Source organism: Ammospiza caudacuta, chromosome 3 (assembly GCF_027887145.1).
Source record: "Ammospiza caudacuta isolate bAmmCau1 chromosome 3, bAmmCau1.pri, whole genome shotgun sequence".
NCBI lineage: Eukaryota > Metazoa > Chordata > Aves > Passeriformes > Passerellidae > Ammospiza > Ammospiza caudacuta.
In genome coordinates this window covers 875474-890771 of record NC_080595.1, presented here as the reverse complement: position 1 = coordinate 890771, position 15298 = coordinate 875474, and the positions used below count along the sequence as shown (strand labels likewise).

General features: G+C 53.0%; 1 protein-coding gene across 1 annotated transcript in view; it reads right to left on the bottom strand.

Moving 5' to 3' along the window:
* PAK5 (p21 (RAC1) activated kinase 5) overlaps positions 1-15298 on the bottom strand; it is a 35333-nt gene that overhangs the window by 9674 nt on the left and 10361 nt on the right. Inside the window, exons 2-3 of the mRNA XM_058801746.1 lie at positions 6841-7638; positions 1110-1580 (exon numbers count right to left, since the gene is read on the bottom strand). Coding sequence (XP_058657729.1) covers positions 1110-1580; positions 6841-7638 — 1269 coding nt within the window. The remainder of the gene's footprint in view (positions 1-1109; positions 1581-6840; positions 7639-15298) is intronic.

The following is a 15298-nucleotide window of genomic DNA, read 5'->3' as shown; positions in this document are numbered from 1 at the left end:
CTCCATCACAGACAGACAGAGGGACTCCATCCCTGCTGCAGGAGATTTCCAGATGACACGAGTGACTGGAGCGTGGCAGGGAAGCAGCTTGGTGCTGCACAGCATGCAGGACCTGCTTCAAGCTGTCACTGCTCTAGAGATGCTCAGTTAGAGCCAGCCCAGCCTCCAGAGAGGCAAAGCCAAGCCCAAATAACCAGCACAGTCCTGCACTGTGTAAAGAACTGGTTGAAGTTTGCTGTTTAATATTGTAATTAAAAAATGTGATGTTTTCAAAGGTTTTAAAGAATCCAATCTGTTGTGCTGAGGGAAGATACACAGTGTATAGGAAACAAAACATAGAATTAAAAGGTTCATTCTCACAGGAGGCTTCCTTGGGAGTGGTTTTGGTATTGATCAGATATTTACAAGTGATCTCAAAAAGGGAGCAGTGAACACACCCCACCAGATGCTTTAAGGGAGTAAGAAGTTAAAAAAAGGAGAAACTCTGTCGGTTGCAGAAGGTACTGTCAAGCCCCAAACAAACTGGGTGAAAAAATGGCAAATGAAAACCAGTGCTCTGAAATTTAAAATAACATACACAGGTAAAAGACCTGTGGGCTCTGAGCTGGCTGCAAGCACTCAGGAGAGGAGATGTGGGAATTAACTCAGATAATTCCATGGAAAAGGACTCACAGCTCTTAGCTTAGTACCATCAACTGAGCACAGGGAGTGCTGATGGTGAGGAGAGGAAGGAGGGAGGAAACAAAAAGCACGTGTATGCCAGAAATACAGCGCACACACTCTGGAATAGCCTGGTTAGCTTGGATCCTCCCTCCTGGAATAATCAGCTGTGCCAGGAGACAGACAGAAAAGGCAGCAGGGCCACGTCTGAGCAGCTGACACACCGCATGCACCAGCTGATACATCTCTCAGCTGTTTCCTGGGACAGCACCAGAGGTTTCAAGCCTGGAGGAGAAGTGGCTGAGCTGAAACTGGAATGGCTACACAATATTTATACAAGCACTCCTCCCCTCCTCTGCAAAGGTATGAATGTGGCTCCTGATGGTGGCACGTGGCCCACATCTCCTGTTGAACCCAAAGACCCCGAGGCACCCCCCGAGCCCCCATACCTCATTGAAGAGCAGCTCCCTCCTCTGCTGCTTCCTGAGGTCCATCTTCTTGACGGCCACCTGCTTGCCCGAGTGGCGCTCGGTGGCGATGCACACGATGCCCGTGGAGCCCTCGCCGATCTTGAGGAAGCTGTCCAGGTACTCGCGGGGGTCCCCGGGGCTCACCACCAGCTGCAGGGCGGCGCGGAACTGCTCGTGGGACACCCTGGAGGGCGCCTGCTCCGAGCACGAGCCCCAGCTGGGCGGGGGGTACGCGCCGGGCGAGCTGGGGTACGAGCCCGGGGACACGAACGGGGAGCCGGGCTGCGGCACGCGGGGAGCCTTGTGGTACGGCACGGGGTACTGGTAGCTGCTGCCGCCGGGGTAGCTGCCCTTGCCCTGGCTCTGAGGTAGCTTGGCTGGGCCCCGGGGGTACGTGTCCGAGCCACAGAGCGGGGGGCTGACCACCAGCTGCGCCCGCTCATAGTCCACCTGCAAGGCACACACACGCACACAGTGAGGCTGGGAACAGCTCCCTCCTTCCTCCCTGCCTGCCCTGCCCTGCCCTGCCCTGCCTCTCCATCCATCTCAGCCCCCTGGAGGGCCCAGCAGAGCTCCCTCATTGCACCCCCTCTGCTCAGCACAGCACTGCTGCCCCAGGCCAGGCAGGGGTTTCCACACCACGGGGCTGCAGTGCCCTCAGCACACTCAGGACATCTCCTCTGCATCCCAGGTCCGTTCCTCTGTCCAGGTACCTGTTTGGGCACTCCAGAGCCTTTGCTGAATCACAGAATGGCCTGCATTGGAAGGGATCTATGCTAAAAAAAGTGTGTCTGCTCTGCATCTGCAGTGCCCTGCAGGCTCTCTGGGCCATTTCCTCCAAGATTCCATCCCTGTCACATCCATAAAACTCGCCCTCCAGCAAATTCCAATCTGTGTCTTACCAGAACCTGCATTTTGATTCTCAGCTCTTAGCCTTATGTTTTTCTGCAGCAATTCAGGGATAACCCAACCCCTTCCTGTGGAGGTGGTGGCACCCTAAAATCCCTGTCATCTCCTGTCTTGCCATGCTGCCAGCTGTTGTCTGAGGGACTGCTTATGTGAGTTTGATGAGGAGCCTAATTCAATTCACCATTTCTTAAATAATTTTCCACAGCGACACACTACTAAACTGCAGTGTCACAAAACTGCTAATTTTCATCTGAAATCAGAGAAAATCGCAAAGGAAATTATCCCAATGGGAAGCCTGGTTCATTTGTAGGTTCCTTTCTATTTTTTGTATTTTTCAAGCTTCTCTAAGCTTCTTACATTGAAGGCTAACGAATACTCCACATTTACAAACATAATGGTTTGCTTGCTTCCATCCAAACTAAAACACCCCCAAAAGATGTAGAACAAAAAAGACCCACCCAAAAATGATATTTTTTTCCTCTGTAAAAGAACATCTTCACATTTACAATGTGTGACTCCTGCCGATGTGTGGAGCATCTCAGGGCAGGGGGGCGGTTTGACACAGGCTCATCATGTAGCACAATTACAAATAATTATGGCAATGAGTTCATTTAATCAATCAATTTCAGTGGCAGTGAACAGGGATGGACAGAGCAGCAAACTCTACACAGCTCACGGTTGCTACTATTACTGCTGGCTGCCGGCCAGGAGTCCCTGATCCATGTTAGTTAAATGCACATTAATCTGAATTTGGCAGTGTAATCAAGGACCCAACTGAACTGTGAAATTGAATTCTGCGGTGGAACATCATTTGACCATTTTATGCTAAGACTGCAAAAAAAAAAAAAAAAGGCAAAAAAAAAAAGAAGAAAAGAAATCTGCCGCAGCATCAATTTATCAGCGTGGGCTCTGCACCGTGAGGAGGAGCCTGGGGCTGGAGGTGCCTCCAGAGCAATTCTCTGCTGGCCTTTCCCACCTCCCTGTGAGCCACTAGGGCTGCTGGGCCTTCCTTCACTCCACCAGGGCTCTGGGGAAACGGGGAATGTCCCTGCAGAGGGGCTGTCAGAGGCTGCTCAGGGGCTGCCCAGCACAGCTTCAGTGGGGAAAGGGGGGGAATGTCCCTGCAGAGGGGCTGTCAGAGGCTGGCCAGCACAGCTTTAGCAGGGAGAGGAGGAATGCCTCTCCAGAGGGGCTGTCAGAGGCTTCCCTGGGAAGAGCTGGAGTGTCCCTCCTGCAGGGCTGAGCCCCCCCACCCTCCATCAGGAGCACCCAGCAGCAGCAGCAGCAGCAGCAGCAGCAGGGCTGTGCAGTCCCCTCCCAGCGTGCTGGGGTGCTGAGGCAGAAACCCACACCATTACAGCCATCATTTACAGCCATCATTTCCCTTACTCCAGCAGGCAGGGACAGCCATCAAACAGAAGGGAGTCAGACACATGAATTTCATGAAGGACATTACATCTGCCAAACTAATTAACGTGGAGAAGTGCTCAGATGGTTTGGTGGAGGGAGGGGAACTCAATCTAACCCTGTCCTATATATCTGTGTATGCAGAGACAAATAATTTATTGCTTTGGCTGTAAATACACCATTTTCTTTATAACCACTGAGATGGGGAAAACCTGGTCTAGAAATTCAAGCTGGATAAATCCACACTAATGAATTATTTGAGGCTTCACCCATGTCTGGTATTTCTGAGTATGCCCCAGGCTTAACACACTAGTCAAAGAATGTTCTGCAGTAAAATTTTAGAATGAACATTCAGGGGTTCAGTGTGCTTGCTGAGAGCTCTCAGAGCCTTTCTGAGGTTAGCATTGCTGCACAATGTAAACCCACTTCTTGAATCCCAAGAAATGCTACAAGAAGTCAGGAGCTACAATGAGTATATCACTGAAGCTCTCCTCCAAGGCTGTCCTGATGCAGTGCCCCACGCCACAGCAAAATGAACGCACTTTTACTCCACCAATAACTCCATTTCTGCAGCTGAATGCAGCCCCTACTGAATGGAGATCCTTTAAATGCTACAAAGGAAAGAAGAAAGCAGTCCTGCACTCCTTCCAGATGAGGTCAAAGAAGCAGCCAAAGCTCTGGCACGACATTCATCATGGCACAGTCTGCCAGGTGGAAGGTGCAGAAGCGATGGTCTGTAACCCACACTGAGACCACAAAGGCAAAGGTCTGGCTCTGCTGCTTCACTGGGGAGAGCCCCAGGACTCTGTTCCACACACAGAGGCGGCAGGCAGCACTCACACACAGCTGCTGGCTGGGATGGGAACACGGGAGAAAGGAGAGGATTTCTGGCAGTGAAGGCTTGGCCCTGCCTTTGCCAGGCTGGAAATGTGCCCGTGCTACAGAGGGGGACCGTGGTGAGACACCTCTGCTGCACTACAGCAGCAAAGGGGTAGCACACACCATGGGCCCTGGAAAGAGGGACAGGAGAGGCTCCCAGAGAGCTGCCCCTGCAAAATGACAGGGAAAGGAGCTTGGAAGTAATGGGGCTTGGTGGCAGAAGTTGAGAGGTGCCTGTGATGAAGAGGAGGGTAAAAATCCCCATGCAGCACAGAGTGGCCAAACAGCAGCCAACTATGAACTCGATATCGTGAGCCAATACTGAGGTGGGACAGCAGCTCTGTGTGGGGAGGGTGGCACAGCAGACTCTGCAGCTCCATGCAGGTGTCCTGGAGTCAGCCTGCAGGACAGGAGAGCTCGTGGTGACACAGGGGTGGCTCAGAGAGGCAAATCTGAGCCTCTGGCTTCCTACACTTCCATGGCTGCCCTGCACAGCAGTGGCCAAGCCCAGGGCAGGGCAAATCCTCTGATGTAACAACTCTGAAATCCCTGATGATGAAACAGGCACACATTGACTGGTCTGACATCTCTGACCTGCAAATAATGCTGAAGTAAATCTGCTCTTCACATTTACAGCCAAAATGAACAACTTTGTTAAAGGCACTTTGATGCCACATTTGTGCCTGCAGACTTTTTCACTTACTTTATCATCCCTTTTAATTATACTTTAAACCCAATCTCATTTGCAAAATATCTGATTTGAAATCTGACTGTCATTTAGTAAGCCCATTTGATGAACCATTATTTACTAATGCCTCCTTGAAAAGAAGATTCTTCAGCAATCATCCAAGACAAGAAACTCCTATTCACCTGCAGGAGCTGTGGACAGGTTTGGGAATTGAACTGCTGCATTTACCAGTGAATCATCAAGTTTCAATACACCATGGTTGTAGGGGTGCTTTTGATGCTCTGAGGAGAGGAACAGCTCACAATGAATCTTGCACAGAGGCATATATTTTTTTAAATAAAAGTTGTTACTGCATTTTAATGGGATATTGTTCCAAGTGCTGGAATCCTATAATAAACACCTGTGTCTTCTGCCCTATTGATTGGTGTAAAACTGGCAGAAGCAGCTGCTACAGGGTCTCTGCATTACTGGATTTGCCCTCCTCTTTTCTAAACTCGGACAAAATGACTGCTCTCAATAAAGGAAATGGCAGCTAACCCAGCCCAGATTTTCCTCCCAGCTTCCAGAATCCACACTGAATGTCTCACTGGTGTGACTACCACACACACTCCTCCCACCACACCCTGAGCTTTGGAAAGGCACCTAAAGAGACCTGGTGACTTTTCTGCTCCCCCCAGGGTTTATCCAAGCTCCAAAGCCTGGCTCTGTGCTCCAGTGCAAAGAGGGACAGAAAGTGCATTGCTCACCCCTTCCCACGGGCACTGCACCACGGTAATGGCAAAGCAGCCAGACCTGAGCAGGCACAAGGCTGGCACAGCTCCAAGCCAGAGACATCAGGGATCTGCAGACCTGGCACTGCAGCAGGGCACAGCCACAAGCAAATGCACTGGAGAGCTATCATCAGAGAGAAGAACACACCTCACCACTGACAGTCACCCTCCTCAGCACGGGAAAAGTCACAGCAACCCCAGGCTTGGCAAAATGATCACCACAGTGCCCGTTGCTAGGGGAACTCAGAGACGTTCAGAGCAAACTACACTGAAAAGGCACCTCTTGCACAGCATTAGATGCTAAGAAGGTCACCATGGTTATGTGACTAGTGGTGTGAGAAAAGCACTCTGAACTGAACAAGTGGTCACAGCACCCTGCTGCAAGCAGGGCTGGAGGGCCTGTGCAGGTAACACTCCTCATGTGGCAGAGCAGGGACAGATCTGTGGAGGGAAGCTGCCTCTAGATAACATGGCTGAAACGCTTTCTTGCACATCAACCCTTTTTTAAACTGCACCTAAAATGTCTTGGGTGAGATCAGCTGCTTTGATTTCATTTCAATGCTTAAAAACAATGCAGAAGGGAGTAAGCCCCTACTCTCATGAGCAGTGAAGAGCTCATAAACCTTGTAATACAAAGATGGCATAAATACAGTACAAATACTGAAACATGGAGGTTTCAGCCTTGCACAGTAACAATTCAAACACAGAAGTATCTGATACACAAACCAGACCAGCATCTTACCTCCTGCTATAGATCTGCTCAGGTGCAGGAACTCCTGAAGCTACAAAAAACCGCTGAAGAGCTTGCACTTACTGGGAATTTCAAATAAAATCCCCAGAAGACGGGCACTCCAAAGCTGCCTTTCAATAAGTACCTCAAACCCACTGTCCCTGCCATCCATTTCCATACACCCAAGTGCAGTGGGTAGGTTTGCACGGCTGCCAAGGAGCAGCCCCAGAGCGCTGGGGGCCGTTCCCAGCCCCGACTGGCACGGTGTGCCCACGCACGGCTCCTCGCCCTCACTGCTGCCCTGGCCCTGTGCAGCCCCTGGGTTACCTTGGGCACTCCTGCTGCGCTCTCGGACAGCCGGGGGTAGGTGTACGAGCTGTAGGGATGTCCCTGCTGGTGAGCTTTGAAGGCGCTGCCCGCGTAGGGCATTGCCGGCTCCTGCAGGCCCGAGCCCGACCTGGACCTCTGCCTCATGGCCGGCTGGGGGCTCGCGGGGTCCACGTACGAGGACTTGGGCCTCTTGTCCATGTCCTCCTTGGCGAGGCCGTGTCCCCAGTCAGGGTCCCCGTAGTCCAGCCTGTCCCGGGGGCCCTCGCTCTGCAGCGAGGCTCGGGACGGGGCGTAGGGGAAGGAATCTCGGTAGTCCAGGGAGGAGCCGCTGGGCACGCGCTGGTACTCCAGCCTCAGGCCGCCGTATTCCAGCGCCTTGGGCTTGCTCTCCAGGTGAGCCTGGTAATCCGGGAGGAACCGGGACAGCTCTGGCTGCAGGGGGGCCACCTCTGAGTAGTAGAAGTCGCGGGCCGTGACCTTGAGCAGGTGCCCGTTGTGCCTGGCGGCCAGGCTGCCCTGGCAGTAGCGGTCCCACTCGTCCCCGCACAGGGCCCGGTCCCGCAGCCGCTCCCCGGCGCCCTCGGCCGTGCTGTCCGACTCGCTCGAGTACTGCGAGCACATGATGAAGCCATTCTCCTCCCGGGGCCGGGGCGCGTGGTTGGCACTGCCCTGGTGGTGCCGGGGAGGGCTCTCCTTCCGCAGCGAGTTGGAGCGGGTCACCGAGATGTTGTCAAACTCCTCCAGCAGCCCGTTGATGGAAGTGTCCTTTCGAGGCTTGTTCCCCCGAACAATGGTCTGCCAATACAAAATGGCTTCGGTTAAACACTGGGTTTTGTTCAGTATTTCACCAAAAAAAAACCCACCAAAAAGGAAAGAAGTCTGTATTCACCCAGGACTACCCACAGCAAGGTCTTATGTTCTTCGTCACATATCTCATTGCTTAAAAAAAACCCTCAATAAATAATTACAGTAGGACATGAAGAAATGTTTAAATACAGTGCAGATCACAAGCTGGGATTTGGCATGCAACCCCAAGACACTCTCAAAAAGCCCAATTTCAGAGGTGGGTGTTCAGCAGCCAACAATAGAGACATCCAAACTCACTACTTATTTCCCATTTGTTCTTATTCAGTTGTCTGCATCAAGCCACACTGGTGGGCTGAGTCGGATTTTCAGGGCATGAATAAGCTAAATGAGAATCATTCAGTGGTCACTTCCATGTGCTATTTTAGCAAACTGCTGGAATGAAAAGTAGCATATAGTTAATCAGGCACTGAATTTTCCTGGTTTTTTCTTTTTTTACAAAACAGTATGTTCCTGAGTAGCAGAATCCTACTGAGGACTGCCTCTTAGTTAACTTAGTGTAAAATACACTTGGGAAAGAGGGAAAACCACTTAACTCCATCTCCTTGTAACACATAGCATCCAGCAGGCCACGGTGCACAACCATGGCTCTGGGACACCCATGTCAGGGGTGCCAAGTGCTGTCACAGTTTGCCTCCCACAGATCCCATCCCACTCCTTTATGCCCAAAGCACTGCTGCTCCTGCTAGGATGGGAGGTGAGCAGTGTGTGGTTACAGCTGTCCTTCAGGAAATATTTCATTTTTTAGCCAGTTCCACCTGAGGGCTGTGACATGTGCCTGCATCCATTTCTCACCTGGCACTGCCATTGAGCACCACTGCACGTTTACAAACACCCAACAGGAATAAGATGTACAGATTGGTGCCCAGGGCCATAAATCAGCCAGGCTCCACTGAAAACACGTTTGCTTTGTTGATTTACTTTGGCTAAGTATCTCTGGCTGCATCTTACTTAACTCACTGAGCTTTTCAACAGAGTCACCGTGGTCACCCCAAGGAGATTCCCCTCTCTGGAAGTGCTGCACATGGACTGTGGTGTATCAGGAACCAAGCAGGCAGGGCACATGCTGAATGTGGGACACTGGACACCAACCACAGCATTCCAGAGCCAGCCTGGTCACTCTGCACTTGTTCCAAGCATGGTGAGACTGCTCAACTCCTGCCTGACAGCACTCAAGGATTCAAACTTTGTCTAAAAAAGCATTCAATCACTAGTAAGAGCACAAAATTAACAGGAATGTACTGCTTTGTCTCCCAGCAAGAGGCAGCTGAGAAAAGGCAGGTGAAAAGCAAAGCAGTGCTGACCTCACGCAGCCTCCTGCTCTGATTTATGTCCATAATTACTTGCCTAGTTTGCTATTTTGAAGCCAGTGGTACTGAAACAATAGGACAGCAAAAATAAGAGACAGCAAATAGATCACTCCTTTCACCTCCAAAGCCATTCAGCAGGATGAGAGGGATTGCTTTAATTCTGCTCCAGCCTCTTAGGCAGGATGGCTGCACGATCATTCCTATTTAATTATCACATAATAAAGCAGCAACATTCGACAATGAAATGCTTATAATTGAAAACAAGATTGAAACACCCGGCTGTGCAAGGCCTGCCGAGGAGGGAAGTGCCCATTTCCCACCTCCAGGGAACCTGCACAAAGCAGAGCTCCCCTGGGTGTGCCAAGGGAAGGGGAGCTGGCCCCTGCCCCTCCAGGCACGCTCTGCTCTGTCTGCATTGTCAGACACCCTCACAAGGAAGGTTCAGAAAACGCAGCTGAGTGTTTGTTAGGGAATTCACTGTTGACAAATCCCTGCAGTTTGGGGATTTTCTGCAGACAGGTGCACGCGTGGGAGGAACCTTTTCCACTGTGGGGATTTAAAAATAGCACTAATAGTAAAATGATCTTACAGGAAATTCTGGTTTCAAAAGAAAAAAAAAAGCATTTGCCACTGAAGCCTCAGCCTGGTGAAGCTGTCCTGGACAGCTCTGGGAGCTCAGTGCTGTCTCCTCCTGACTGGTGAAGTGAAGGGGATTAAGAACTAAACCCCATCTCTTTTGTCCCAGCATTTTAAGGATGATCACTGGCTAACAGTGACTTGCAAATGTGATGGCTGCAATTCCTATTGGCTTCAGATTATTTTGCATGAGAAAATAATGGCCAGCACAAAGGGAGGATAAAACTTACCCGTTCCAGAGGCACACTTTCTGAATAGTCAGTGCTTTGTTACTATGAATAACAATTATTATCAATTATGATACCTAATTATTTCTAACAGCAACAACAATAATATTTCTACTTGCTTTGGCTCGTTTTTAAATTTTGCATTTCCCTTATATGGAAGGCCAGACTTGGTGAAATGCTCCCAGGCTCAATCAGACAGCCTACACCAGCTTGATCTCCAAGGAAATATCCAGCACCATTCTTATCAAAAGAACTGTACTGTAGTGTTCATGGAGAAGGAAATTTGGGAAGTGTTTCATCAAAACTGTGTGAAATGCTCTGTATTGTCAAGAGGTTTGCTTGACATTCTATCTGATTGTGATAGAGGTATTCTATCTGAATAGAACTTAAATGTTTATACACAATTCTGAAGTGCTGCAGGTCTGATCCCCTATGGGGTGCAGTGCCCTGGCCTGGGCCCAGCTCCCCGTGTGTCCCTGTGGGTGCAGTGCCCGTGTGTGGGGCCGGGCCCAGCTCCCCTGTGGGTGCAGTGCCCGTGTGTGGGGCCGGGCCCAGCTCCCCTGTGGGTGCAGTGCCCGTGTGTGGGGCCGGGCCCAGCTCCCCGTGTGTCCCTGTGGGTGCAGTGCCCGTGTGTGGGGCCGGGCCCAGCTCCCCTGTGGGTGCAGTGCCCATGTGTGGGGCCAGGCCCAGCTCCTCCTGTGTCCCTGTGGGTGCAGTGCCCGTGTGTGGGGCCAGGCCCAGCTCCCCTGTGGGTGCAGTGCCCGTGTGTGGGGCCAGGCCCAGCTCCCCTGTGGGTGCAGTGCCCGTGTGTGGGGCCGGGCCCAGCTCCCCTGTGGGTGCAGTGCCCATGTGTGGGGCCAGGCCCAGCTCCTCCTGTGTCCCTGTGGGTGCAGTGCCCGTGTGTGGGGCCGGGCCCAGCTCCTCCTGTGTCCCTGTGGGTGCAGTGCCCGTGTGTGGGGCCAGGCCCAGCTCCCCTGTGGGTGCAGTGCCCGTGTGTGGGGCCGGGCCCAGCTCCCCTGTGGGTGCAGTGCCCATGTGTGGGGCCAGGCCCAGCTCCTCCTGTGTCCCTGTGGGTGCAGTGCCCGTGTGTGGGGCCGGGCCCAGCTCCTCCTGTGTCCCTGTGGGTGCAGTGCCCGTGTGTGGGGCCAGGCCCAGCTCCCCTGTGGGTGCAGTGCCCGTGTGTGGGGCCAGGCCCAGCTCCCCGTGTGTCCCTGTGGGTGCAGTGCCCGTGTGTGGGGCCAGGCCCAGCTCCCCTGTGGGTGCAGTGCCCATGTTTGGGGCTGGGCCCAGCTCCCCTGTGGGTGCAGTGCCCGTGTGTGGGGCCGGGCCCAGCTCCCCGTGTGTCCCTGTGGGTGCAGTGCCCGTGTGTGGGGCCGGGCCCAGCTCCTCCTGTGTCCCTGTGGGTGCAGTGCCCGTGTGTGGGGCCAGGCCCAGCTCCCCGTGTGTCCCTGTGGGTGCAGTGCCCATGTGTGGGGCCGGGCCCAGCTCCCCGTGTGTCCCTGTGGGTGCAGTGCCCGTGTGTGGGGCCGGGCCCAGCTCCCCTGTGGGTGCAGTGCCCGTGTGTGGGGCCGGGCCCAGCTCCCCGTGTGTCCCTGTGGGTGCAGTGCCCATGTGTGGGGCCGGGCCCAGCTCCCCGTGTGTCTCTGTGGGTGCAGTGCCCGTGTGTGGGGCCGGGCCCAGCTCCTCCTGTGTCCCTGTGGGTGCAGTGCCCGTGTGTGGGGCCGGGCCCAGCTCCTCCTGTGTCCCTGTGGGTGCAGTGCCCGTGTGTGGGGCCAGGCCCAGCTCCCCTGTGGGTGCAGTGCCCGTGTGTGGGGCCGGGCCCAGCTCCCCTGTGGGTGCAGTGCCCATGTGTGGGGCCAGGCCCAGCTCCTCCTGTGTCCCTGTGGGTGCAGTGCCCGTGTGTGGGGCCGGGCCCAGCTCCTCCTGTGTCCCTGTGGGTGCAGTGCCCGTGTGTGGGGCCAGGCCCAGCTCCCCTGTGGGTGCAGTGCCCGTGTGTGGGGCCAGGCCCAGCTCCCCGTGTGTCCCTGTGGGTGCAGTGCCCGTGTGTGGGGCCAGGCCCAGCTCCCCTGTGGGTGCAGTGCCCATGTTTGGGGCTGGGCCCAGCTCCCCTGTGGGTGCAGTGCCCGTGTGTGGGGCCGGGCCCAGCTCCCCGTGTGTCCCTGTGGGTGCAGTGCCCGTGTGTGGGGCCGGGCCCAGCTCCTCCTGTGTCCCTGTGGGTGCAGTGCCCGTGTGTGGGGCCAGGCCCAGCTCCCCGTGTGTCCCTGTGGGTGCAGTGCCCATGTGTGGGGCCGGGCCCAGCTCCCCGTGTGTCCCTGTGGGTGCAGTGCCCGTGTGTGGGGCCGGGCCCAGCTCCCCTGTGGGTGCAGTGCCCGTGTGTGGGGCCGGGCCCAGCTCCCCGTGTGTCCCTGTGGGTGCAGTGCCCATGTGTGGGGCCGGGCCCAGCTCCCCGTGTGTCTCTGTGGGTGCAGTGCCCGTGTGTGGGGCCGGGCCCAGCTCCTCCTGTGTCCCTGTGGGTGCAGTGCCCGTGTGTGGGGCCGGGCCCAGCTCCTCCTGTGTCCCTGTGGGTGCAGTGCCCGTGTGTGGGGCTGGGCCCAGCTCCCCGTGTGTCCCACGGCTCCCTGGTGACAGCAGCCATCCTTCATGGGGCTCTGCAGCGCCTGTGCTGCCCTGATAAGCTGTAATGGATCTGCCTGCCGCTGAGGCTGTCCTGCCTTGCTTCCAGCAGCAGATGAGAAACAGCTCCTGTGCTCAAATACTGTATTAACCTTGACAGTAATGAAGTGGGTAATTAACTGTTGTGCCCTAATGCGACCTTGCATTTATTGTCTTTAGAACTACTATACTTTACACACTCGTTGAGAATATATCATCCTTTGTCCTCCTGGAGCTGTGTTTTCTGCAGTCAATGAGGGCTCTAAATCTCTGTGATGTGCAGGGTGAAAAAAAGGGAATTTTAAGGGAAGGTCGCCCTTATGAACAGCCAATCTAAACTCTGATTTTGCCTCTAGCTATCTTCTCTCTTTATCTGCTTTACACATAAACTAAAAGCACAGCCCATGCTGAAAATTTTTTTTTTGGTTCTTAAGAAAAGGTGCATAAAGCACAGATGGTCAGAATAATTCTAAGTGATGGAAGTATTGGCAATTTATTTTCTTGTGTTGCAAGACATCTCAAAGTATTTGAAGCTGTTCATGACACCACATTTATTCCCAGTGTAAACAAATATGAGCAGCATGTGGAGAGAAAAACTGATCCCTGTCATCAGTAAGAAGGCAAACTCCAGCTTTCCCTGTGAGTAACACAGTTTCACAGCTGCAGCCAAGGTGTCAGAGGCACTTCAGGCTTTCCTCCATGCAATATTCACTGGGGGACAAATTCCAACCTCTGAGCTGCTTTCCCAAGGGACAGTGTCAGAATTATCCTCCCAACCTTTCCACATCCCAGTGAATCCTTAATTACACCCAAATGGGCAAGCTGCATCAGAAGGACTGAAACAGAGTTGTACACCTCCATTCCCTCCTTCCCCTCAGTGGGGAGTTCAGGGCACTTGTGGCACACGGATTAGCCTGCTAAGAAGCCTTCTGGGCAGGAACCCATCAGATACAGGGTGGGAAAGGAGGCAGTTCATCACTGCACCCTCCAGCAGCGTCCTGTCCCGTGGGAGCTGCCCCAGTTCTGACCTACAGCTGCCTACAGAAGCAGCTCTTGGTTAGTCTCAAGGAATACACACCACACAGGAAGCTATGTCAGAGCATCCCTTCCTGAAGCTGTCATTTGGAGCCTGCTGTACACCTGGAGGCCTTGGAGTTTATATCATTTCTGTTATGAATTCCTTCTCAATGCTATAAATTCTCATTTCCCCACAAACACAGTATTAAAAAACATGAATCATTTTGGTATCCCTCAGCTCCCTCCTTGGGGAAGGCTCTCTGCAGACTGCAGTGGGATTGGGCCAGGATTTTGGGTCTCTGCTCCCTGGACCAACCATGCAGTTCACCCCACAGGTCACCTGCCCAAACCAGGAGCATGAGATGGTGTCACCTGCCCCTGCCATGGAGTGTGCCAGCAGGTGAGCCATGATCCCTCCTCCTGAACTGCTCTGATCCCTTTCCAGGAGATCCATAAATCCCTGCTTGGGACGGCTCTCAAACAGGAGCCAGAGAAATGCAAACCCAGGTAAAACCCAGCCAAGCCAGCCTTAGGAGGGCAGAATGCCCCACACAGAGCCATGGGTGTGCAGGATGTGCCAGGTCTGGGATGGGCCATCACCTGAGCTGGCTCCGAATCCCAGCCTGCAAACCAAGGCACAGCCTGAGAGCAGCCTGACATGCTGAACAACACCACTGCCAGCTGGTTAAATTCTTCAAAAGCAAAATAATGGAAAGCTATAAAAAAGGGCTCACCAAAACAGCACTGTGTAATTTCCACCCTGCACAGCAGTTTAAAAGTTGGTTTCCATAACAACAAGAGCAACGTTTCATTAGAATCACATTCCCTGGTAATTCCTTTGACATCTTAAAATACAGCAACTTTAACACAAGGTTTAGTTTAAAATACCACTGAAGTATCTACATTCTAGTAATTTTTCCTTATTTTTTTATTAAATACACAAAAATGCTTGTTATATGCAATTTGAAATGCTATTAGAGAATTTTAAATGTTTAAAGTAATTATTCTGGGTTTACGTGAAATGTATCTGATCTGTGCAATTTTATATGTCATATACACACACAAATCTCTCAGACACACAGCAAATGAGTGAAATGTGACTTAAAAGTTTTAATTTGAAAGAGAAAGTGTCTGTATTACTGATTCAGTGATACAGAAGGTGTCTGTAATACTGATCAGTGTTACTGATGGGTTCAACAACTTCAGGGAGAGGAGTGGAGAAATCTCAAACCAAACAATTTCTGTTTCATAGCACTTAGGACCCTTCAAAGCTTTCTTTGATCCAGAGATGGAAAGGAAAAGAAGACTGTCCCACAAAATTAAATAACTCAAACACACTAGTCACAGGAATTGTAACTGCCCTCTGTGCACTGCTGCATTTCCATGAGGCTGGTGGCAATGGTTCCAGCACAGCAGTGCACAGAGGGCACAGGACACAGGAGATGAAGCAAGGGCTGCTGGCAGTCCTGGTGCCTCCTTCAGCCCTGGCATCATCCCTGTCACAGGACACATGCCAAAATGCATCCCAAAGCAGGAATGAACTGACTCTGCTGCCCATCTGAGCTGGGTGCAAGCATCCCCAGGGACACTGCGGGGAGCTGGGACAGCAAGGGGAGCCTGCAGGGGCCTGGGGCTATCCCAGAGGATGGAGCTCTCTGCAGCCACATCACCAGCATCACCAACCCTAGCGGGGGTGATGGGGTTCCCATGGGGAGAGCAGCCCTGCTGGAGGGTGGGTGGTGTGAAACC